Here is a 25,750-nt window from a genome sequence, read left to right on the forward strand (position 1 = left end):
TTCTACGGAAGATGACACCATTGAATAACCCCTCCTTTTTCAAACTTTAATGTGTCCTAGGTAAACAGGCCATTGCCTTATCTTCATTCTTATTCTAAGATCCTCAATTGTTCTTCATCAGCTTTTCCCCTAACAAAAGCAGAGTGCTTTAAAAATATGTTCAAAGATACTTCGATATTCCTTCCTTCAGAGTTGGAGCCGAATTCCCCTTTCTTTGAGTTGGGCTGGACTTAGTGATTCTCTTATAATGAAAAGAATAAAGTAGAGCTGACTGTGTGTGACTTTGGAGACCAGATCGTAAAAGGCAGCATGGCTTTCTCTCTGCTCTCCCTCCTGGACCACTCACTCTGGGGAAAGTAAGCTGTCATGCTATGAGCAGCTCTATGGAAAGACCCACGTAGCAAAGAACTGAGGTCTTCAGCCAACAGTCATGCGAGTAAGTCATCTTGGAAAAGGATTGTCTATCTCCAGTAAAGTCCTAGGCCCTGGCTTCCATCTTGACTGGAACCGTAAGAGAGACCCTAAGCCAGAACCACCCAGCTAAGCTGCTTCCAGATCCTGACCCTTAGAAGCTATGAGATAATAAATGTTGGCTGTTTTAAGCTGGTGAGATTTAAGTTAGTTAGTTACACAGTAAGAGATAACTAATACAGCAGGTAAGACCTGTGATTCTTTACCCCACTTCATTTCTTACCGTATGCTTCTTATATTCTTATTTGCTCTGATGGCTTCCAGAACCTCATTACGGAATAATTTCCATGTCTAAAGTTCTAGCATCTCTTTCACATATCAGATTTGCATTAACAATGTCCTCCTGAACTTCTCTATCTAAATGGCTTCTTAAGTTTCAAATTCAACACATACTGAATGTTTATGTTTACATCTTCTCCCAAACCTGCTTCCACTCTGGTCTTCTCTTTCACAGTTCAGGGAGGCACTATTCTGTCTATTTTATAAATTCAAAATCCCAGACTCTTCTGTCTCCAGCTTGAACCTCACCCGGTACGTTCCACTGTGGATAAGTTACATCAATTCTTCTTTAATGATACCTCTTCAATCTATTCTCTCCTTTGTTTTATCATTGCTTATTTCTATTTCGTGTAACCTATTCTTGTCCTACGCTAAAACAATGACTTCCCTGATTCCAGCCCCTTTCTGCTGTCAATACTCTTCTTAAAGTTCCAATCAGATGGGCGTCTGGAGAAAAAGTCAAAAATGTCTTAGGATAGCATCAAATCAGATTCCATCTACCTCTTTCAGTTTTAACTCTGATCACTTTCCACTACACTCATTAGCCAAATCAGTGCCTTTCTCAAAAAGATGATATTTTACTCTGGGTTCTATTTTACAGCCTAAAATGCCTAGGGATGCATCTCTTCTTCAAGGCTCCATTTGAATCAGCCTATCCTTCAACCTTCCCAAATAGAATCTAATACTCTCCTCTTCTTGACTCTAGCATTGTTCTCTGTGCTCTGGAATAGCACTCACAATAGCTGCTTTGTACTATTAAGATACATGACTTCCCCCCAACTAAACCCTAGCCGGGGTTTGTGCTAGCTGGTCTGTGCTAGCTTCCTCATAAAACTGTACGAAAATAATAAGCATCAATAAATGTGGGTTGAAGTAAGCATTGGGGTGGCCAAAAAGTTCGTTCGGGTTTGCTGTATGATGTTATGAAGATCCCAAACGAACTTTTTGGCCAACCCAACATTTACAGTCTAATTTACGTGTTACTGAACTAAAACTATTGGAATTTGTTAAAAGTTAGCTTACAGAAGCATTTTCTAGTGTTTGCTTACTCTACTAAAATGACAATTATGGAGAAGCAAAGAGACCGACTTTTTATAATACTTTGGTGTGTACAAGTTAAGTTTCAAGCAACTCGGAACTGAGAAAAAATTGACATCCTGATGGTTGACTGACTGCTGACCCAGGCAGAATGTATTTCATCATTATGTATACTTTGTACACATCACACAAAATGGAAATAAATTTAAATGACTGAAAAGGCAAGTCACCTAACAACAACAGTCTGGAACCATTGCTCTCTGTGATTAGTCAGGCCTCTTTTTCATAAACTTAAGAACATCAGTTATACCAACAAACGTAACCAGTTCAATTAGATTCTCAGGGGGACATTATAACTTGGACTTCAGTTATAAATTTCAATTGCATGTTTAAAACAGACCTATGAGGTTCATCATATTGAAACCCTCCTATGGAACTAAAGCGTGATTTGCCATTAAAAGATGCTTTCATTCAATTGCCATAAACAGAAAATCAGCAAGAACAAAAGAAACAGAACTTACCTATTGTGCTAACTCTGGCTGAAGGACTAGCTAATGATGCTGGGACAGAGGCTTTGAGGGGGCCTGCCCCACTGTTTATTCTCAGAGCTGGCATATGGGGAGAGGTGGGTGATGTGGGTGATTTGCCATCAGAGGTCTTGGGTTTAGCTGATAGGTTCAGTGGCTGTGCCACTTCATCCTGCAATGATCATTAGAACATGAGCTGTGATAAGGAAAGTCTGATTAAAAATGCCTAGAAAAACACAGGTATACTGCCTGTCATTTCCCATCAAATACTCTACCAGTGATTTTAACATTCAGTCTGAACATCACAGTGTTTGGTTAGCTGTCAACAACGGCACTTTCAACTACATATCATAAAAAAACCTTTGGTATAAGAGAAAGTACATGTGCACTCAACTATCCAGAAAGCATATAACTGATGACACCTGTAAGAAATATTCTTAAAGAAGATATTATTTGTACTATTCATTTTTATTGAAGACAATGCATAATTCGCATGAAACTATGATGTAGATTATTTTTTTTTCAATCTCCAAAGAATAGGTGTTGAGTCCCAAGCATCTTTGGACCCGGGTGCTTTAGAGTACCCAGAACATCCCATCATGGAGGAGCTAAATGGTGTGTACCTCTGATTAGAACTGTTCTCCAAATTAAATACAAAAAAGAAGAAAACTTTCTAACTTTCTTAGAAAATAATCTTTTCTTCTAGGTTTCACAGAAACACTTTAGGGTTTCATCTAAAAATAAACATAATTAGCATTATATTAATATATACTATTTATTTATATGCAACACTGTTCTAAACACTTAACATTACATTTTTAAAAATCCAGATTTGTTTTCCACATTTTCCTTACAGTGCACTACATGGTAGCATGAAGAGCTGCATGTGGTCAGCTCAGCATGTATGGCAATGTCCAATTGTTCTAGGCTTGAATAGGTCGAGTTTACATAGTTTACATTCTATTTTATACCTTTCTACACTAGCTCTTATGTAAGTTCATATGTAACATTTATGGATACAATTATCACTAAAATGTCTATCACAATATATAAGATCAGATAATCTTAACATTATATTACTTTTCTTTCACTGCAAAGAGAGTTATTCTTTTCTTGTGCTCTAAAATTGGAATATTGTGTCATTTGTACTTTATTGTTTGCCTTATATCCAATTTTACACAGGTATTATTGGAGAACAAAAATTTAGTATCCACTTAGGTTCATCTTTAGGAGTTAAGAACATAAAATATCTATCAGTAATAGCAGGATTACTTGTTGAAAGTGGAACAATTTAGAATCAAATGGTGTGATGTGGTGACATGGAAACATATTAATTAATGTGTATAAAATTTGATGTATATATTTACCCCAAAGCGTTGAAATAAATCACTTTACAAAAGTGGTAAAAAATGGTATATAATATGATATTTCAAATTTATATTTTTAAAAATGATTTATTGTTATTTGATTCCATGGTTAGCTTCACTTAGGAAACCTATGAACAGGCCAGGGAAAATTACACTTGAACATTTTTTTTCAATTCTATTTTCTGTCTCAGAGAAAATAACAATTATTTGAAAACCCATGAGGTAATTCAAATGGCAATCCGGGATCATGTTAGATGCATAATAAATTACTGACCATGATATCAAATTTATATGAATTCACAGAATCTTGGAAGGAAGTAAAATAACTCCATGACTGGCTCAATATACAATTTTGAACTAAGCATTTTAAAAACTACAGGGCAAAAATCACTTCCAGATCTTTCAACATTTAGTTGAGCTAGTCAGCCATAATCCTTATATATGATGGCAGAGCCCCAGGAATATTGTCTTTTTTTCCTATTCTCCAGTATGGATGAGAGTTTCTCAAAATGCGATCCTTGAACTGGTACCATCAGCACCACCTGGGAATTTGTTAGAAAAGCAAATTCTCAATCTTAGAAACTTTGGAGGTAGGTTCCAGCAAGCTGTGTTTTAACAAGCCTTCCCAGGTGATTCTGATGCATACTAACATTTCAGAGACAATGCCTTATACAGTATAAAGGGAGATTATTAAAAATTTGTATTTACTAGGCTTAAAAACCCTTTAAGAATCTTCCTTAATATAAGGAGGTAACATTAAAAATATGTAATGTTATCTCAATCTTTAAAATTTTATCAGAACATATCATATGCTAATAATAATAAATGAAAAGGTATATGCATAATAAGCAAAATGCTACTGAGATTCAGTGGGCCGATAAGGATTAGAATTCAGATTTTCTCCCCCTTATTCAGCCTAAATATCCTGTCATATCAGAGCTTTATCAACTATTTACTATGCAACTGTAAATATTCTAGGTACTTTTTCCCTTATGAAAGTTGTACCTGCTTAGTACTTTCTATATGAAACTACAGGCTTTTGTCATGATAGCCTGAAAACTTCTTTTGACAGCATTAAAACTCTTAGAAAGGTTTTGAGGGGATATTTGGAGAAATTACAGGTCGCTGTTCCACTTGACTGTGCAGAAAGAAAGGAACATATTCCCAGAGTTGCAACAGAGATTTATGAGCACAGAGGAAATTGAGTGTGAGTGTGTGTACTGGAGGAGAGGTGGTGTCCATGAAGATGATGCAGATGTGGGTGCTGATGGGGTGAAATGTCATACACTTAGCTTTAAGCATTAAGAACTATTACATGCGGTTGAGTCCGCCTGCCGATGCAGGGGACACGGGTTCGTGCCCCAGTCCGGGAAGATCCCACATGCCGCGGAGCGGCTGGGCCCATAAGCCATGGCTGCTGAGCCTGTACGTCCGGAGCCTCTGCTCCGCAACGGGAGAGGCCACAACAGTGAGAGGCCCGCGTAATGCAAAGAAAAAAAAAAAAAAAGAAAAAGAACTATTACATGTGCATACTAAAAAATGACTACCGAAAGCACTGATTAGAGCGAGAGACCCACGGGAAATCTTAATATTCTCCTGTATTCGAGGCAGCACAGAAGTCTGAAAGCCAAAAAGTGCAAAGCCCCAAGGACATAATAGAGGTTGACAGTTCCAAAGTTGATAGAAATGTCATTCAAAATTGCCCTTTCATTCTCTTTCATTGTGTGACCAGGCTAATAGTATATTAATAAGAACCCACATGCTTGATCCTTATACTGGTAACTATATAAATAATTTTGACCCATTATATGATATTATTTAACAATTTGCTTCTTTTCATAATTTACTACTGAGCTACTATACCAAATGCCCATTATTCATGAAGAATACAAAAATTACAGAAGTTTCCCATTTTCTATTAATTATTTTTCATTTGACTAGATGAAAATTTTAAAACCCTAGCTGTAAAATGGAACTGGACTATTTATTTATGACATGCATTCTCATAATTATGAATATGCACAATAAACGCAAAAGGTAAGGTTTTTTCTACATTGTTTTTTCATTTGCGATATCTTATTATTTAGGAGAAATGTGAAAGCTTAGCATGATTAACCAGTATTCTTAACAAATAAAACATACATTTTAACCAGTATTCTTAACAAATAAAACATACACTGGTGGCGCAGTGGTTGAGAGTCCGCCTGCCGATGCAGCGGACATGGGTTCCTGCCCCGGTCCGGGAAGATCCCATATGCCGGGGAGCGGCTGGGCCCGTGAGACATGGCCACTGAGCCTGTGCGTCCGGAGCCTGTGCTCCGCAAGGGAGAGGCCACAGCAGTGAGAGGCCCGTGTACCGCAAAAAAAAAAAAAAAAAAAAAAAATATATATATATATATATATATATATATATATAAATACTTTACATGTAAAAAATGTAAGTAATTTTCAAGGTCAGGAAAGCAGTGGGAAAGATAGTATTTCTATCAAGTACACTGTCAGGCAGTGAGGAAAGCGATTCCCTTCTAATTGTCCACTTGTTGAATGATGTTGTCAGTTGAAAACTTTTGGAAATAGCACATTTCATACTTATTTCATTTATACAGAAAGTAATAGTTAAGAAGAATCCTACGTAGCTGTTGAGTAGCTCTAAACTTGTATATGATAATTATAAGGCAAGCATTTAAGCTTAAGTAAATGTGTAAGCTAGGGTAAGCAAGTTTTAGCTAGCTGAAGTCTATATTCTACATAGCTATGGAATCACTATAAATATTTCAAATCATTTATTTAATCTTTAATACTGTGAAGTCATGAATAACCTCAGAAAGGAAACTAGTGCTCAGAAAGGTCTAATGAATCCCAGGTTTTTGGTCTCTACAATACTCTTTTCATTTACATGACGAATTTAAACTTAAAGAGATGTTAATGAAATATAATTTCTGGAATTCAGCCCTAGCCATATAATTCTATCACATAATACACCACATAAAGGTCAGTACACATGCAATAAAATGAACTAATACACACATTTGGTACTGTATACATTAGTTTAAAAGTTAAAGCACAAATTGTTAACTTGTTTTGGTGATTTTTTAAATGCTCCTCTGTTCTCTACACCATACGGCATCGAAAATTCCCTTCAGTAATGCTAAAGATTTATTAGACTATTCTTTGAGAAAAATACCAAAGGTTCATGTACAATATGGCAGAAAATATAACAATTCATACAATAATGTGTGAGAATACTATTTTGTATGTCCAAATACGTCCAAAAGTTTTAGGAACCAATTCATGATTATACATTCCCCTAATAAGGAATTATCTAATCTTAGTTAAATATAAAATCGTTAACAAGAATGCAAAACGAGGGCAATCCAAAAATCATGTAGTTCAGGCATGTTCCACTTATTTAGCTACTATGACTTGTCTCAAAGCAAACATTTCACTTAACATCAGCTTGTGGTCACAGTACTAGAAATACTGTGGCGGTTCTAATGAATTTGTATCCCAATCCCACACACATATAAATTATAAATGAGATAAAAAAAAGAATTTGACACAAATATATTGCCTTGGATGCACTGAAGAAATACCAGTTGTGATCATGAATGCAGGGATGATTCCACAAAAACTTAACAAACACTGTAAAATAACTATATAAAGTTAAAATATATTTCATTCACATGGTTTTCAAATCATAAGTTTATGCTAGGAAAAACATGTTACTCTATTATAACTGTATCATATCCATAATTTTATAATGTGCAGAGACCAAATTAGTTAGGAAATCAAACATAATTTATCAAAGAAAAATCATTCTCCAGAATCCTGGAGGGTTATTTCTCTCTCCCCACTCCTTAGCCTTCATTCATGTTTTTGCTAAAGAATTTTAATAGAGAGCTAGAGAACAGGGATACCAGTAAAGAAGTCTACTTCTTTCTTCCTATTTGCACTCTTGTCCTTCACAACATAGAGCTATACCCACATGCAGGATTCTGGACCACAAGATGTACCATTAAGGATGTGCAAATGATTATATTTTTCAGTATAAAACGTTCATCTTTATTTACTTCTTTATTCATTCTCTTTGTCTAATTGATGATCCAGTTCATGCCATATCACACTTGTCCCCAAATTCCACTTCCTTAAATATTTACCTAAAGTAGTTATTGAAAATCAAACATTTATTTGGCAGTTAACAAGTTTATAGCACTCTGATGACAAAGAACAAGAACATATACATTTATTCAATCATCCATCCATTCATTTGTTATTTATTGAATGGAATTTCAACCATTTAATAATGGCTATTATATGTTGGGAATTAGAAAAATGCAAATCACTTGACATCTAGGTATGTGGCTTTGAGACTTTAGTTTTGTGTGGCCAGTAATAAAGGAACAAAGAGGTGCATTTACTTTTTATTCAAGCCCTAGATATAGAGGTATGTGGAAATGTGTCTTATTTTAGCTGAATGCTTGAAGGACAGTTTGTCTACGCACTTAACACGTTGTTTTATTTATAAATATGCTTTGATTCTTTAATAGCCATGCAATGACTTAATAAACTCTATGTATATAATTTCAGGCTCCTTCCTGTGCACAATTTGGAAACTGTCCCCATACATATCATAAATACTCATGTGAAGTAAGTAGCAATACTAACACATGGGAGGAGTAAAAGCATTCATGAAACATGCCGCAAAATTAATCACAATACTGCTATTATCCTCTCTAATGAAATAATCTTATTAAATTAAGTACAGAAGCTACACGACAAGCTGAATTGCACAATGTGCACTGAGGCCGCACCTCTCTTCCCTAGCTTGTGTTCACATTCATCTTTTTCTTCTTCTGTCCCTATTGTTCACTGTAAGAGCCCTCTTTCACCTTTGCCACCCAAATAAGGCTTTTTTCCTACGGTTTAGTAGAAAAAACAGTAAACAGTAGAGAGAAAAACAAAACAAATACCATGAGATCTCCAAAAAGACTGGTGTGTCCTTGATTTTTCCTTCATGAAGAATTTAGAGGAGAAAAGGTTTACATTTATGTGCAAGAGTCAATTAAAGTAATATAATATAAAACAAAGTGTAACAATCTTAAAATTATTTTCTTAGCTCCTGAAGAATTAGGAATCCTACTCAGGTGGCCACCCCAACTCTATACTTAGTAGCTTTCTGTCACCAGAAAATCAAGTTTATCATCTTAGAGAGCATGTAGTCCTGAAGTCCTTTTCATGAACACACCCTTACTTTTGGACTTCCGGATTGCAAGATGCCTTGTTAACCAGGTAGAGAGAACTCCAGGAATTCTCTGATAGGTATGCTTTTGCTGTGTTAATGCTACCATTAGACTTGATTGCCATTTAAATTCAAGTCTTAAGTTATTTAGCTGATGGTAATATGGTCTAGCTTCTCATTTGCCTTCCTCATTTTGCCATTTTACACTTTTACTACACCTGCTTCTTTTAAAAGTGTATGTTGGCCATCATCAAAAAATCTAGAAACAATAAGTGCTGGAGAGGGTGTGGAGAAAAGGGAACCCTCTTGCACTGCTGGTGGGAATGTGAATTGGTACAGCCACTATGGAGAACAGTACGGAGGTTCCTTAAAAAACTACAAATAGAACTACCATATGACCCAGCAATCCCACTACTGGGCACATACCCTGAGAAAACCATAATTCAAAAAGAGTCATGTACCAAAATGTTCATTGCAGCTCTATTTACAATAGCCAGGAGATGGAAACAACCTAAGTGTCCATCATCGGATGAATGGATAAAGAAGATGTGGCACATATATACAATGGAATATTACTCAGCCATAAGAAGAAATGAAATTGAGTTATTTGTAGTGAGGTGGATGGACCTAGAGTCTGTCATACAGAGTGAAGTAAGTCAGAAAGAGAAAGACAAAAACCGTATGCGAACACATACATATGGAATATAAGAAAAAAAAATGTCATGAAGAACCTAGGGGTAAGATGGGAATAAAGACACAGACCTACTAGAGAATGGACTTGAGGATATGGGGAGGCGGAAGGGTAAGCTGTGACAAAGTGAGAGAGAGGCATGGACATATATACACTACCAAACGTAAAATAGATAGCTAGTGGGAAGCAGCTGCATAGCACAGGGAGATCAGCTCAGTGCTTTGTGACCGCCTGGAGGGGTGGGATAGGGAGGGTGGGAGGGAGGGAGACGCAAGAGGGAGGAGATATGGGAACATATGTATATGTATAACTGATTCATTTTGTTATAAAGCAGAAACTAACACACCATTGTAAAGCAATTATACTCCAATAAAGATGTAAAAAAAAAAACCAAAAACGTGTATGTTAGCAGTGTAGTTGGGGAACATTTGCTTCAATGTGGTAATTACACATCGCTTTTACATTTATCCTGTTGGCCCTTAATTAATTTAAAGGTGTTCAAAACATATTCATCATTTAATTTGTTGTTTAAAATGCCTCCTGTTCTTTCCCCGTTAATACCTTGATAGATTATTTTCCTTGTTTTCTGACTTCATTGATTTAAAGCCTCAAAACTGTAAATTATACCCACAAAGACACCCATACATATATTTGAAAACAAGGAGAGGAAAGATTGTGGCTTCCGGAATATCAGTAATATTTCACATTCATTTTTTAACGCAATAATTTCTTTGAAATTTCTAAACCAAATAATGTCATTCTTTCTACACACAAAGTTCTTCTGTGATAGCCAGCTTCCACGATGCTCCCCCCCCCCAGTAATTCTTGCCTCCGGGTATTCCCCTGTGTATTCCCCTCCCACAGTGAATAGGACTGATCTACATAACCAACAGGATACTGCAGAAATGACAGTTTGACTCCTGATGCTTGGTCATAAAAGACATTGCAGCTTCTACTTTCCTCTTTCTTGAATCACTTGCTCTGGGGTGGCAGGGTTTCTCAACTTCAGCACTATTGATTTTCGGCTGAATAACTCTTTGTTGTGAGTGACTGTCCTGTGCATTGCAGAATGTTTAGCAGTATCCCTGGCCTCAACCAGTAGATGCTTGTAGCACTCCTGTCCAAGTTGCAGCAACCGAAATTATAGCCAGACACTGCGAAATGTTTCCTGAGGGACAAAATCACCCTCAGGGGTAAGTCAGTTGCCATGTTGTGAGGACACTCAAACGACCAATGGAGAGATCCACCTGGCAAGGAACTGAGGCCTCCTGCCAATAACCAGGACTTCTAGTTAGGCATGTGAGTAAGCCACTTCGCAAGTGGATATACTAGCACCAGTCAAGTTTTCAAATGACTGCAACCCCAGTGAATATACCAGTACCAGACAAGCTTTCAAATGACTAACCTCAGTTGACAACTTGATTGCAACCACAGGAGACTCTTAGCCAGATCCACCCAAGTAATCTACTCTCAAATTCATGACCCACAGAAACTGTGTGAGATAAGTGTTTGTTGTCTGAAGTCACTAAATTTGGGGATATTTTGTGAGGCAGCAATATTGAATCCATCCTCTAAAAGAGAAGACTGTAGCCAATATATGTTAAGTTCTTATATGATTCCAAAGCATTTTTTACCGAGACCTCACTTTGACTCCTGGAAAAATACTTGTTCCTCATTCTTCAACCATAATATGTGAATACATTTCATGAATCTTCCTCAGTTTTATGTATTTTGAGAGCTAGTTGTCATTCTTTTCTCCTTTTTCTTTCCTTCTCTTTTAATATTTCCTCTCCCTTCTCTTGAACATTTCTAACTCAGCTTTTGAGACTTTAATTTTAGATAAACTCTCTATCTAACTGCTACTTTTTATTTTCAAAACGTTCTAAAAATAAACTGTAGAAATATAGTTTCTGTACATTTACTTAGAAGAGTGTCATATGGGAAGATCGTTAGCTCACAATACCAAATGAAAACCCACTCACAGAAATTCTGCAGAGTAGATTTTCTGAACTATTTGAAAAGGAGAAGAACAGGAGGAATACAAGTGTCAACAATAATATTTGATGAGAACAGTGATAACACGCAGCAGTATAAAGTGTATGGTGTTTCAGATTCACCTCTGTTTAACCTCTGGCCCCTGGACAGCTTCAAATCCCTAATAGTAATTGTTATTTTGTCCTGTGGTATTCATTACATCTGGATGGCTGCTATTATCTCTTAAAATGATTTACAGTTCTTCTGCCAAGAGGCTAAAAGAAAGCACAGAGCAGTAAGAGTTGATGTTAATGATCATACCAGTTCCTCTTATTCAACTCTAAATGTAAATCTCCAAAAGCTTTTAGAAAATGCTTTTAGAGAAATTAGAGTTGGTCATTCCGTGTACAAGAAGAATGAAGTGTTTTCTTGGCACCACCTGACCAGCCCTTAAACTAATAATGAGAAAGCATTGGTCACTGTTACTTTTCTGTTAGCTCCACTTGAATATATGTGAAAAAAAACCCAAGAACTCCAAAGTTATCAGATGTTGGAATGGATTCACATGCAAAAAAGCAGAAGTCCTCAGAGCAATACAGATTCACAACATGAAATTTAAGGAAGTAGAAGCCACACTGATCAAATTCTACTACCACCTCTGTGGTGGGGATGGTACTTCTACCTGTACCTGAATGTACAGAACCAACCTCTCTACCTCAATCTACAAAAGGAATTAACACCAAAAGAACAGCAGAACAATATAAACACCACCAATACAAATGAGTGTAGACTCTTTGTCCCACTGGGGTCACATAAAGCAGAGGTGGTTATATCACATGGAGGCCTATTATTCAGGGGGAGGAAACACTCATAAAACTGTGAAAAGAATGAGTTGATCTTGCAACAAAACAAAATAGAATACTGGGAATACTGAGAGGGCTAAAAAAAATTCCTTAAAAAATATCTGGGGATTCAATCTTTTAGGGATTTAAATTTTTGAAGATCCTGGGAAAAGTTTGGTCTGGTTACAAGCAGATAGATCATCTTTATTTACTTATTAAAAAAAATTTTTTTTCAACATCTTTATTGGAGTATAATTGCTCTACAATGATGCATTAGCTTCTGCTGTATAACAAAGTGAATCAGCCATATGCATACACATATCCCCATATCCCCTCCCTCTCACGTCTCCCTCCCACCCTCCCTATCCCACCCCTCTATGTGGTCACAAAGCACCGAGCTGAACTCCATGTGCTATGCAGCCGCTTCCAACCATTCATTCTACATTTGGTAGTGTATATATGTCCATGCCACTCTCTCACCTTGTCCCACCCCACGCTTTCCCCTCCCCGTAGATCATCTTTAAATAGCCAACCCAGGAGAAAAAAGGAGAATAAATAGAAGGCACAGTCATACGTAAGTCATTTAATACTAACTCTAACTAATTAAATCCAAGTCCTCATTTCCAATTCCCCCACATGCATGTATAGGTTCTAATGGGCACAAATCCCCAACAGTCTGGTGACCCCACTCTGACTGTTTCATGTTTAATACAGTTATGACAGTTAACCACTGTATGGGTGTATTTTGGGGAGACTTGAGAAAGGGCCAAATCGTCTAAGGTACAGAACTCTGGGGAAGGATGGACGTGCACACGTGTGTCTGGGCGTATGAGTATGTGTGTGTGCAATGGATTTGACAGTGAATGAAACATAAAGCAAGAAGGTTAGGGAAGACTAAGGCAGCACCCTGTTATTAGTGACTATAACAATCATCCCACTGTATTTCATTTTATTGCATTAGTTGTTTTCCTGAATTGTTGATGGCAAAATAATCAGATTTTAAATAGATTAAGAAGACCTTACTCTTCAAAGGGACCTTTACGGATTAGCTGAGTACTCCCACTCTTTACAGTACAACTTACTTGGGGGTAGGCATTAGTATATTAATTGTCTTTTATTACCCACATATACTTTGAATAGAAAAAATACTAAATATTAACTAATATATAATTACATGGACAGTTAAGTTTAATCACTGACTAACTCTTGATAAATTCTGTTTCTTCCTCTTTTTTTTCATAAAGTATTTTAAAAATTCTTACATCTACATACAATGCAAATGTCATTTTGACTAGTGAATATCAAAATAGGAGCATATGCACCACCATAAGGTTTCCCTCCATATTTGAATCTCTTCAAATGAATTCCCACCACTTGAATTTCAGGGTTCTTCCCAGTCTTCAGAACTTTGCTCCTTTTTCTTTTTGCCCTTAGGGTTGAAGCCTTGACAACTCTGGGACTCACTGATTTCTCCTCAGAGATGTCACCTAACAGAGTCACTGTTAGGAACTTCTTAGTGACAGGCTTCCTATTAATTTTTTTAAATGTTATGTATGTATGTATGTCTATGTTGGGTCTTTGCTGCTGCATGGGGGCACAACTCTTTGTTGCGGTGCGTGGGCTTCTCATTGCGGTGGCTTCTCTTGTGGTGGAGCACGGGCACTAGGCACGGGGGCTTCAGTAGTTGTGGTGCGCAGGCTCAGTAGCTCTGGCTCGCGGACTCTGGAGCACAGGCTCAGTAGTTGTGGCGAACGGGCTTAGTTGCTCCGCGGCATGTGGTATCTTCCCGGACCAAGGCTCGAACCCGTGTCCCCTGCATTGGCAGGCAGATTCTTAACCACTGCGCCACCAGGGAAGCCCCTTCCTATTAATTTGACCTGAAACTTTACTAGGTCAGGACATCCAAACTACAACTCTTTTTCACTCCATTCATTGCAGAGGACAAGGGGCAGTCATTGAAAACAAAGGATTAAAAGTCCAAAGATAAGTAAAAATAAAACGTAAATGCAAAACTCATTTCTCTCACTCCCACTTATCTTAACCCAGAGCAATTTTCACCCGTCAGATTAAGAGCAGTATTAGTGATCTTCCTTTCTGAATATAGATTTAGAAGAGTTGTCCTATTTGCCCTGGTCTTTTTTTTTTTCTCATGTGATAGGTTTATTCTTTAATTTGTTCCATAAGCATCTTTTTAGAAATTATTCCCAACTGTGCTAGTCATGGGGGAGAAGGAATTTATATTCCAGTTGGTGAAGCAATATATAGACACTAAACGACACAACAGTTTAAGGCTATGGAAGCTGCTAGAAAATTGTAATACAGTTAGTTAACTCTTGAACAACTTGGGGTTTGAGGCAGTGACCCCTTTGCACAGTCGAAAATCTGAGTATAACTTTTGACTCCCCCAAAACTTAACTACTAACAGCCTACTGTTGACTGGAAGCCTTACAGATAACATAAACAGTTGATTAACACATATTTTGTATGTATATACATATACATTTGTATGTATATGTATATATGTATATCTACATATATTTGTATGCATTCATGACATACCTAACTTTTTCTTAATTTCTTCAGTATTTCTAGACTATGCAGTTTGTCTGCAAGTTTTTTCAAATTGTCACAAATCTCCAAAAAACTTTCCAATGTATTTGTTGAAAAAAACCTTTGCATAAGTGGACCCATGCAGTTCAAACCCACGTTGTTTAAAGGCCAACTACATTTAAAGAAATATGATTGTGATTAATCTAAAAGAGTGTCATGAAAGAAATTCTTCTGAAAAAAACCTGTATTTTATTTAGTCTAGATTATTTAGACCAAACTTTGTCACAAATGTGGTTGATTCACTAGTCTAGGACTGGGATTTGGATTTTGGATCTTAGATATTTAGATATCTGCAATTTTCAGAACTTTTTCAAAAGGTTATCATTTCCTTATTCTGTTGATCCTGACACCTCATTTTCTGAAGCGTTTGAAAACACAGAAAGGTGTCAAGGGCATGAGCTCTTAGAACACTTAGTCCTATAAAATTTGCTACTTGGGATTAGATGATTATTACCAGAAATAAAGATTATTTTCCCTTCCCTGAGATATTCATCAAAAGCAATTATTTTCTAATTGTGACTGACAAAGTATTTTTTTCCTTTTTCCTTTTCTCCTAATTAACTTATTAGAGAGTTAATAAAACAAAAGGCATGGTATATGCCTAATTGAATACAAAAATTATGCAATTTTTACCTGGGAACCTCTCCCCACTCCAAAAGAAATGCTGATTTTATAAAGCCATTTTGTCATCAAGAGAGCTAGTTTCAGGACTTCCCTGGTGGCTCAGTGGTTAAGAATCCACTTGCCCAATGCAGGGGACATGGGTTCGAGCCCTGGTCCGGGAAGATCCCACATGCCGTGGAGCAACTAAGCCTGTGCACCACTACTGAGCCTGCGCTCTAGAGCCCACGAGCCACAACTACTGAGCCCGTGAGCCACAACTACTGAAGACTGTACACCTAGAGCCTGTGCTCCACAATAAGAGAAGAAGCCACCGCAATGAGAAGCCCGTGAACCGCAACGAAGAGTAGCCCTGGCTCACCGCAACGAAGAGTAGCCCTGGCTCGCCGCAACTAGAGAAAGCCTGCATGCAGCCTCAATGCAGCCAGAAATAAATATATAAATAAATAAATTTACATTAAAAAAAGAGAGCTAGTTCCAAAGAAGAAATAAATGCTAATAATTCTGTACACTATTGTTACAGAAATATTTGGGGAGAGTCAATTAAATATCATAAAATATATAAAAGTACATTTAGTAAGCTTAATAATCCATATACTATTTAAAATAATTTGAATACTTTTATATCTGTTCATTTTTAATGCTGATTTTCTAATACTATTCAATTTACTCCCTGACAGCTAAACTTTACAAGTTACAAAAGCATCCTCATACATTTTGTCTTACTTTAAGTCTCACAGCAAGAGTGTGAGATATTATCAATCTCACTTCACAGATAAAGAAACTGAAGTTAGAGATATTCAAAGATTTGCCAATAGTCATAACTTCATTAAGCTTCGGACTCAAACCCAAGTCACTGGGCCATTAAGTCTAGGCAACTTTTCAGAGCTGCCTCTTATCTAAATGCCAACAGGGAAAAAATTGTTAAGCAATTTCTTTGAAAAATCAGACTAATAACTGAAATCTCACAGTTTCTTCTTAATTCTGAAGAGATTTTTATACCTCATTATGATAGGGATCATTAAGAGCTCAATTTGGATAATATTAATCTGGGCCCCTGCAAAAAATTTATAATATCATATCATGAAATATTTTAACAAAATAGCTACAAGTAAATTCCAAATGTATTCATGTATCTAAATTATACATCAAAAGAGTACATATTTCAAGTAAATGCCATAAACATCCTCAACACTATTATTTAAGTGCACTTATTTTATTTCAACATAAAACATATGTCAATTTATATATATCCAAATGCTGCCCAGTCATTTAGAGAGGAACTAATATTACAAGAAATGAAAGAGAGGATGGAAAAGACCTTTAGCCCACCTAATGGCCTGACCAACGGCTATGAATCCATCCCAGGTTTATTTCAAATGAGTTGTGTCAAAGGTAACCCACAGGCCATTTTATAGTGATTTATAGCTGATGTCTCCAAATATCCTTTTATTTTAATGATAATCTCGATAGAGTCATTGAGGCATTCTTTGTCTTCATGGCAGTGACCAGGAGGGAACTGACGTCTTTAAAAAATTCTAAGGGTTGAGGATTATTTATATAGAATGGCAGTTAAGGCCAGTTTTTATGTTGTACCCTGGAGACAAAATAATTTTTTCTCAACATATTGAAGATGCTTAGCTTGATTATATATTCTGCCTATCATTGTTATAATATTAAATTGAAGGTATAGTCCAAAGAAAATTCAATAAACATGAAAAGGCTTAGAATTGAGCATCAGGTAAGAGTCTGATTTTAACTATAATGATCTCAAATTTGTATTAAGGCTCTCACAGCATAATGATTCTTAAGTGTCTGTATTGAGTTAAGCATGTCATGAAGCATGAGGAATTGCAAGATTGATTTATCAGATATTCATTTAAGAAATAGTCAATTAAAATAATGCGTAGTGAAACTCAGCTGTAATGCCTCCTGTTTAATTTTTCCCAACCCATAACATTAAGAGAATAATACATTCCACAGTCTGGATGGCATAAAAGATTTCATATAGCAATTGTAATGATATCATTACATAAGAGTTTTGATGATATCTTTTAAACTGAACTAAGGAGAAAGAATGAGTGCATTTACCTTAGATTCGACTTTACTTTGAATGTTGCTTTAGGTCATTAGATTGCCAAATAAAATGAATCTGCATTCTTGATTACTGTAGTAAAGATGGAATATATATATGTTTATATATAATATCAATAATGTTTATATATAATATAAGCAAATGAATGTATAGGTGAACTATTTCTCTGCCATACTTGAGTAGATTGATTAGCCTAAAAGAGAAGCAGAGAAAGATAATCTTACAAAAGTAAGAGAGAAAAATTTTAAATTTCCCTCCTAAGACTTTACTTGAACTGTCAGTTAAACAATATAACAAAAGTAGCTTATATTAGTATAAGCCTATGCCTTTCATTTCTTTTTTGCTCTCTTTTTTTTTTTTTTTTTCTGTACGTGGGCCTCTCACGGTTGTGGCCTCTCCCGTTGCGGAGCACAGGCTCCAGACGCGCAGGCTCACCACTGCGCCACCAGGGAAGCCCTCTGCACACTCTCAATCTGTCAACATACATAAGGGAGGCCATTCACTTGAAGATGTACTCATAGTAAACAAACTCATGAGGCTAATATATAAGTCAGAATGTCAATTAATTAATTTAGACCTGACCAAAATATTGCTGAATTTTTTAAGGTATTCTTCTTTTAATTTCAAGATACCTCGAAATGCAAATTTCACTATCAGAATCAGGGCCGAAGAAGTAGTGAGTATAGTTGGCCCTCCGTATCCCTGGGTTCCACAACCACGGACTCAACCAACTGCAGTTGATACAGAGGGCCAACTGTACTACACCATTTCACATAGGGGGCTCGAACATCCGCGGATTTTGGTATCCAAGGAGGTCCTGGAACTAATCCCCTGTGGATACCAAGGGATGACTGTACTTCACTCAGACCATAGTAAGGACTAGTAGATTATGTATGCTTCATTACATACGATGTCTCTTGAATGATCAGAACACTCATATTTCCTAAATCCAGTGTATCTCACCTAGACTGACAGGATAAACAATAACAAACCTTACTTTTAGGTTCCATAACCTTTCTGTGCATATGGTCTTTCTACATAGTACAACAGCACTGTTTTACTTTTCTTAGGTACAACTGTATTCCCCTCACGCTGCATTGAGATTATCCTCAAGCCCAGGATCTTTGATGCTTCTATGTAAGGGGTCCCAAACTCAGTCATATTTTTGAACATAGTATCTTGGCTTACTTCCACAGATGGCTCGTTTATTTGTTTGTTTGTTTATTCTTCTAAAAGAACTAGAGCAATGATTATATGTCAAGCATTACACCGGATGCTAAGGATGAATAAGATATACTCCCTACCATCAAGGGATTCAGAGTCATACAAGGGAAGGCAAGTGCAGTTATACAGGTGCTGTGATGCTATACAAGGAGTACATGTCTATGTAGTGTGGTCACATATGATGGAATAGCCAATTCCACATAGAGGTGACAGTGGACATATGTCTTATGAGTTGGTGCCAGGCAAGAGGGAAAAGTGGAATGAAGAGGGCAAAAGCATTCCAGAGAGGTAGAGTGGCACAAACATAGGCAAAAAGAGGTGAAATAACATGATACATGAGGAAGTGATTCCATTTGGAGCACAAATTGCTGAGATTGGGAGAAAAGTAGAATAACTTAGGCTAGTGAGGTAAGTGGGGCTAGATTAGAGAATGCCAAGGGAAGATGGTTAGACTTCCTCTTTTAGACATTTTTATCTTTACATTTTCATTCTTCTTAAGTTCACTCCCAAAGCTCTAGAGATGCATTACTGTAAACCTTATTTCTTTAAAGTTCGGATGAACTCCCACACTCTACTCTTCCATTCCTACACGTCTTTGCACAGGTTGTCTCATTTTCCTTCAAAAACCATGTAAATGGCACACCTTCTGGAAGCCTTTCCTTATCTTCCTATTTCTCCCCAGGTTGTGTTGAGAACTTTTTTCCGTTTCTCCATATTATTCTTCGATTATTACTTAGCCCACAGTATTTTATTTGTTAGTTTATTTGCTGCCTTCCCCATTACACTGTACAGTGTTAATTATTGTTCTTTTTTATTCTACCAGTGTCCAGTATATTATAGGTGCTAAAAAGGTGTTTATTGAACAAACCTCAGTATTGACATCATCTAAGAGTGACTCTAAGAAGCTTCATCTATGAATAACATAGTCATTACATGATATTTTAAAAATTATGTAAACCAGTGAACAAACATATAGCATTGTTTCAAGCAAAATGTCAAGTCTATTGATATATCTCTTTCCGAAGGCAGACATTCTTATTCCTATTTTCCCACTAGAAGATATCTCATTTAGGATAAATCATATTTTATTAACTGTGCATTCTAAGTGGATCTTGTTTTTAAAAATAGAATTCATTTCAAAATACATTTTGAAAGAATATTTTTAAAAACTTTAAAAAATATTTCTTTTTGTCTCATTAAACTCCTTAATGTTTTATTTAAGATGCCCAGAATTCTAGAACATAACTTGGTTACACCAAAGGCCCAAAAGTTCACCTGACAATAGCTAAGAATATATGACTGAAATAATAACAGAAAACGTATACAGATACATGATCTTAGATAATGTTGTATTAATATATTTAATTGCAAAAATAGACATATAGTGAAGACTATATCACAGATAGTGATAACTAAGGTTTCAATTCATATTAAGATTGAGTAGTATAATATAAACATTTAATCTAGTAAACATTTATCGACTGCATATTATGGGGCAGCCACTTAAAATTCAATGGGTAAAGAAAGTGTTTGTAATATGATTAATCTTATGGAATTGATCTTTCCTTCATTTAGTTTGTTGCAAGTCCATAAATTATGGTCCCAGATACAACAGATCAGAATTCCAGCTCACTGCAACTCTGTGTATGCTAATAGAAAAAGACAAGCAAAACCAAATCAAACAAAAACTACCCAGAGGTTCTCTTAAAATTGTATCAGAACCATCATTTTTTAGATAAATGACAGCACTATCTGCATAAAAACCGGTGCTAAAAATTCCATCACTTGACGCAAAATTTTTGTCTTGCCCTATATTTATATAGGGTTGACCTGAATATTGAGCTCCCGCAGACTTAAAATGAAACTTTGATCCTCAAAAGAGTTACACGGAGAAGTATAGAAAACAAAAATCTGTACCTATTTAAGGACATTCCTACTGCTGTCATAATGCTTTTGTACATACTTCACAACAGCATTTTTTCCTTATGTTATTTTAAGTACTACTGGAAATACCACAAGAGAAAATTTTTTGCAGTACTTCATCCTTTCTATTTTTGGTCTCAATTTCTTTTTCTCCTATTATGAAATATCTACACTGCCAAAAGTCATCAAAATTGCACAACAAACCATAATAGCTCAAATTATATAATAAACTAGAAAAAATAAGATTCTTTGGTTATTGAAAGGCCCAATTTAAATGAAGGTCTCATATGGAATCTCAGTACTGATAACTGGTCTTGCAAAGAAATCTAACAGAGCTTTAATAAAAAATATTTTGTGGTTTTATGAAAATGTAAGGTTTCTAGTCTTTTCTGGTATTGGCAAACAATTTGGGGGAATATACTGTTTTTTCTATTTAAGTATACTTTTTTTTCTTTCATATTATTTTGGTAATGTAAAACCTGTAAAGTAAGAATTCTGGTCTTCATTCTGCTCTAAATTTAGAGATCTCATCCTTATTCTTTTGAAAAACCAAAATCATAAAGGATGAACGGCTGGGTTCTGTAAAAGTCACCCTATGGAATCAGCTAGTCCATAGTTGGAAGTACGAGTGCTAAAAGCTGTGGGATATTGCAGTTGTAAGTCCTGAAGCTCACAAAGGGAGGGGGATAGAATTCTAAGAAGCATCCAATTATATTATCTACAAGGAGGTCCAGGACTAGGAAAGGGGTACATTCTTCCCTTGAGAACCTGAGGACACCTAAGTACGTGATTCAGGTTAAGGAAAATTGCTAGCTTTTCATATTTAGACACTTGCATTTTTAGACATGTTGCTTTCCAAGCAGCACTCTGTTAAACAAGTTCTTAGCAATATTCAATATTCTGAGTCATTAAGAATGTACTTTTCAAATTTAATATTTATGATTAAAATTTTCGTGAGCAAAATTCTGATTTCAGTATAGAAAAAATTTCAAATCTATTTTCAAGTAAAATAAGAGAATTCTAAGATTGTTCCCTATTTCAAAAAAAAAAAACAAAAACAAGAGCTGTTCTATATTTTGAATCCTATTCTGTATCCCCCTGTTCTCCAACTTGAAGATACGTGAGATAAGGAATGTATGCTTGCAAGCTCCTCTGATCATATTAAGTAGACTCTAGACCAGCAGTCCCCAACCTTTTTGGCACCAGGGACCGGTCTCATGGAAGACAATTTTTCCACAGACAGGGGTTGGGGGGATGGTTCAGGTGGTAACGCGAGTGATGGGGAGCGATGGGGAGAGGCAGATGAAGCTTCATTAGCTCGCCCGCAGCTCACTTCCTGCTTTGCGGCCCGGTTCCTAACAGGCCACAGATTGATACCAGTCCGCAGCCCGGGGTTTGGGGACCCCTGCTCTAGACAATAATTCACAGTCAATGTGAATTACACCACGCACTGTGCATATGATGAAGGCATTTTTTTCCCCCACATTTAATACTAATCAAGTTACACATTTTCTTTTCTGGTCTTTGTTCAAAAAACTATAATTAAGAATGACTGTGTTCTTTAGTTGATTATTAGAAGAAATGAGAAACTGCAAGAATGATGATGGAGTTCACTATTTTATAACTTTTTGGACAGCTCTGGATTAAAATAGTCTCTCTTTCTCCTTAAGTTAACTTTGTGCAATTAATGCCACTACCATATTGTATGTGCATGAGAAAATGTGAGAAGAGGTATAACTAAAAAGGAATCCTTCTTCATGGAATATAATACAACAAAATAGATACATTAGAACTTTGTATATAAACTCAATATAAGTAAAACAAATAGGATTTTAAATGCATTGTGAATGTACATGCTTAAATAAATCATATAATGAGTTTTAACAAGAAAATAATCACATTATTTATAGAAGTTTTAATAAGCTTTATAAAAGCTTTTTTTAAGTGGGTGGCATTGCATGTTTGTTTATATGACAAAAAGTGTGACTTTAATAAAGCTTGTAACTGGAGGAAGGGAGAAGGGAAGAGGGGAGGAGAGGGAGGGACAGATGGAGGAAAGGAGACAGGGAGAGACAGGCAGTAAGAGAGAGAATGTGTGGCTGATTTTGAAAGAATGTTGTCCTCTCAAAGCAAGTTTATCCCAATGATGAAAATAACGCTCTTCATAATTTTAAAACTGCCCTGTTGTAATTGTTTTGAGACTATAGCACATTTTTCACTGATTTTTTTTAAAAGATAGCTAAAAGTCTGTTGCACTTGAATCACACTGGGTTATAAAGTTTTGGGTAAAAATCAAAAATTAAAAAAAACATGTCAAAAGTAAAAATCTGATTAGAAATTAGGGTCTGTTTTCTCATGTGACTTGTAAACCTACTCACAAAAGAGATCAAGTAAAATAAGAATTCTAAAACTCTTATCAACACTAGTATACAGCAATTATAATTTTTTAAGATGACTTTTTAAAAACCAATACTTAGGTGTTAGTACCAAAATATCACTCCAAAAATTCAACCCTGCAATTTGCTTCCTATAGGTGTTATCAGGTACTATCAATTGTGTGTGTTTTCATATATTACTAATGAAAAAAACCTGACAAAGGAAGTGAATCTAAAGAAAACCCAGGAAATAGTGTAGGTTAAATCCGTACTCCAGGTGCTTACTTGCTGCCCTTAACAGGCTTTCATGTGATTGTCTTTTTCTGTCTGTATCCCTTCACCACATCCCTCACCACATACACTGTGCTCCATGAGGGCAGAGAACCATCTACACTGTTCACCAGTATCCTTGGGTCCTAGGACTCTGACAGACACATCATAAGCAATTAATTTGTTAATTAATTTGTTGAATTAAATTGTCTTGTCTCTCCAATGGCAAGGTCCAGGATGTGTCATTAGGACTCAAACTCCAGAGTGTTTCTAGGGAAGTAATGTAGAGACACTTAAAATATTAACTAATTGGTCCAAAAGATAAAAGGAAAAAAATTCCTTTGCCTGAAAGACACAATACCCTAAGAAAAGAATACAATGAATAGATAATTACAAGAGTTTAATAAGTCGTACGACAAATGGAAAATACATAATTTCTCTTTAAAAGTGAATGCACTTAGAACAAAATTCAAAACTTAACATGAAAAAGCCCTACCTGATGTGGTCTTTCTCATTTCCAATTTCATTTCTTATTCTCCCTCATGTTCTTTGCATTTCAGCTATCCCGGCCTATTTCCTAAACCTTGAATTTGTCAACCTCACTCATATATTACAGTCTCTGCAACTGCTGTTGCTCCTGTTTGGAATACCTTTTTCTCAGATCTTTGCAGGTACTTTCCTATTCATGATTTAAGTCTCAGAGAGGGCTTCCCTTATAGCTCTGTCTCAAGGAGATTCCCTTGCTTGTCCCTAGGCACTCTTTTACCCTTATTTTCTTCACAGCACTTACCAATATATAAAATTGTCGTTTTAATTACTCATAGCTTATCATTTCCCATTAGATTGCAGAATCTAAAGAAGACACAGTGTCCTGTTCATAGCTGTAGTAGCTGTAGTTCTGTCTTGAACTGAATTTGGCACATGACAGGCATACATTAATATTTGTTGAATCAATAATGGTAGATGTAAGCATAGGGTGTTACAGAACACTAAAAAGGGACAGTCCTTTAAAGAATGAGAAAACAACAGAGCTAAGGGCTAGAGACCAATTCCAAGTGATACTGTTTAGGCTCCTAATTAAACCACATCTGAAATCAGAATAACATTTTTTTTTAATGTGACTGAATATATTTCCTTTTTGCTTAATCCAGTTTGGGTTGAGTTTTCTCTTATTTTACTAACAAATACAGTTGTCATTCAGTGAAACCATAGTTTGAAATCCTGGAAAGTTGATTACAGTTCTACTTAAATAAGAATACTGTGACATTAAGTTACTCTGAATAAAATAATGCCACCTCCAAGATGGGAATAAAGACACAGACCTACTAGAGAATGGACTTGAGGATATGGGGAGGGGAAAGGGTAAGCTGTGACAAAGTGAGACAGTGGCATGGACATATATACACTACCAAACGTAAAACAGCTAGTGGGAAGCAGCCGCATAGCACAGGGAGATCAGCTCGGTGCTTTGTGACCGCCTGGAGGGGTGGGATAGGGAGGGTGGGAGGGAGGCAGACGCAAGAGGGAAGAGATATGGGAACAACATGTACATGTATAACTGATTCACTTTGTCATAAAGCAGAAACTAACACACCATTGTAAAGCAATTATACTCCAATAAAGATGTTAAAAATAAAAATAAAAATAATGCCACCTCATGGAGTGGTGGACTCCTTCTGTCACTGCAGCGGACTAGGCAGAGGCAAAGTAACCTCATGACTGAGTTACTGTGTGTTGGACTGAATATTTTCTGCATTTCCTTCTTACTGAAGCTTCCATAATTCTATAAGCAAAACAGCCGATACAATTTGTTAAATAAATAAAACTTCTGAATACTTTTGGTTTTGATCTTGTCTGCCTTCAGCTTAGAAGGTTACATCTTTTTATTTTTTTGACTCAAATTTACATCTGTTTCATTACTGTATTATTTTCTTTCTACTCTCTATTTTATAGTGTTTAAAAATATTAGTGGAATGCTTGGTTCTCTCTAGAGAAAAATCTATTGATAAAACTGAACAAATAACTAGGCATATATTCTATTTTCCATCTATCTAAATAAGACATTAATAATTTGCTGTCATGTAGAAAACAAATCTATACTTTTTGGGGCATCTCTGTTAAAGAGACTACTAAAATTCTTCCTATTTTTTTGAATAGGAAAGAATGATTAAGCAGAAGGTATTCAAATGAATCAAATCTGAGGT

The 25,750-nt window shown here is 36.1% G+C and overlaps 1 protein-coding gene across 1 annotated transcript in view; it reads right to left on the minus strand.

The window, feature by feature from the left end:
• SOX5 (SRY-box transcription factor 5) overlaps window positions 1–25,750 on the minus strand; it is a 395,723-nt gene that overhangs the window by 37,400 nt on the left and 332,573 nt on the right. Inside the window, exon 11 of the mRNA XM_082665854.1 lies at window positions 2,310–2,487. Within this exon, the coding sequence (XP_082521980.1) occupies window positions 2,310–2,487 (178 nt within the window). The remainder of the gene's footprint in view (window positions 1–2,309; window positions 2,488–25,750) is intronic.

This window comes from Grampus griseus, assembly GCF_964374135.1.
Source record: "Grampus griseus genome assembly, chromosome: 11".
Taxonomy (NCBI): Eukaryota; Metazoa; Chordata; class Mammalia; order Artiodactyla; family Delphinidae; genus Grampus; species Grampus griseus.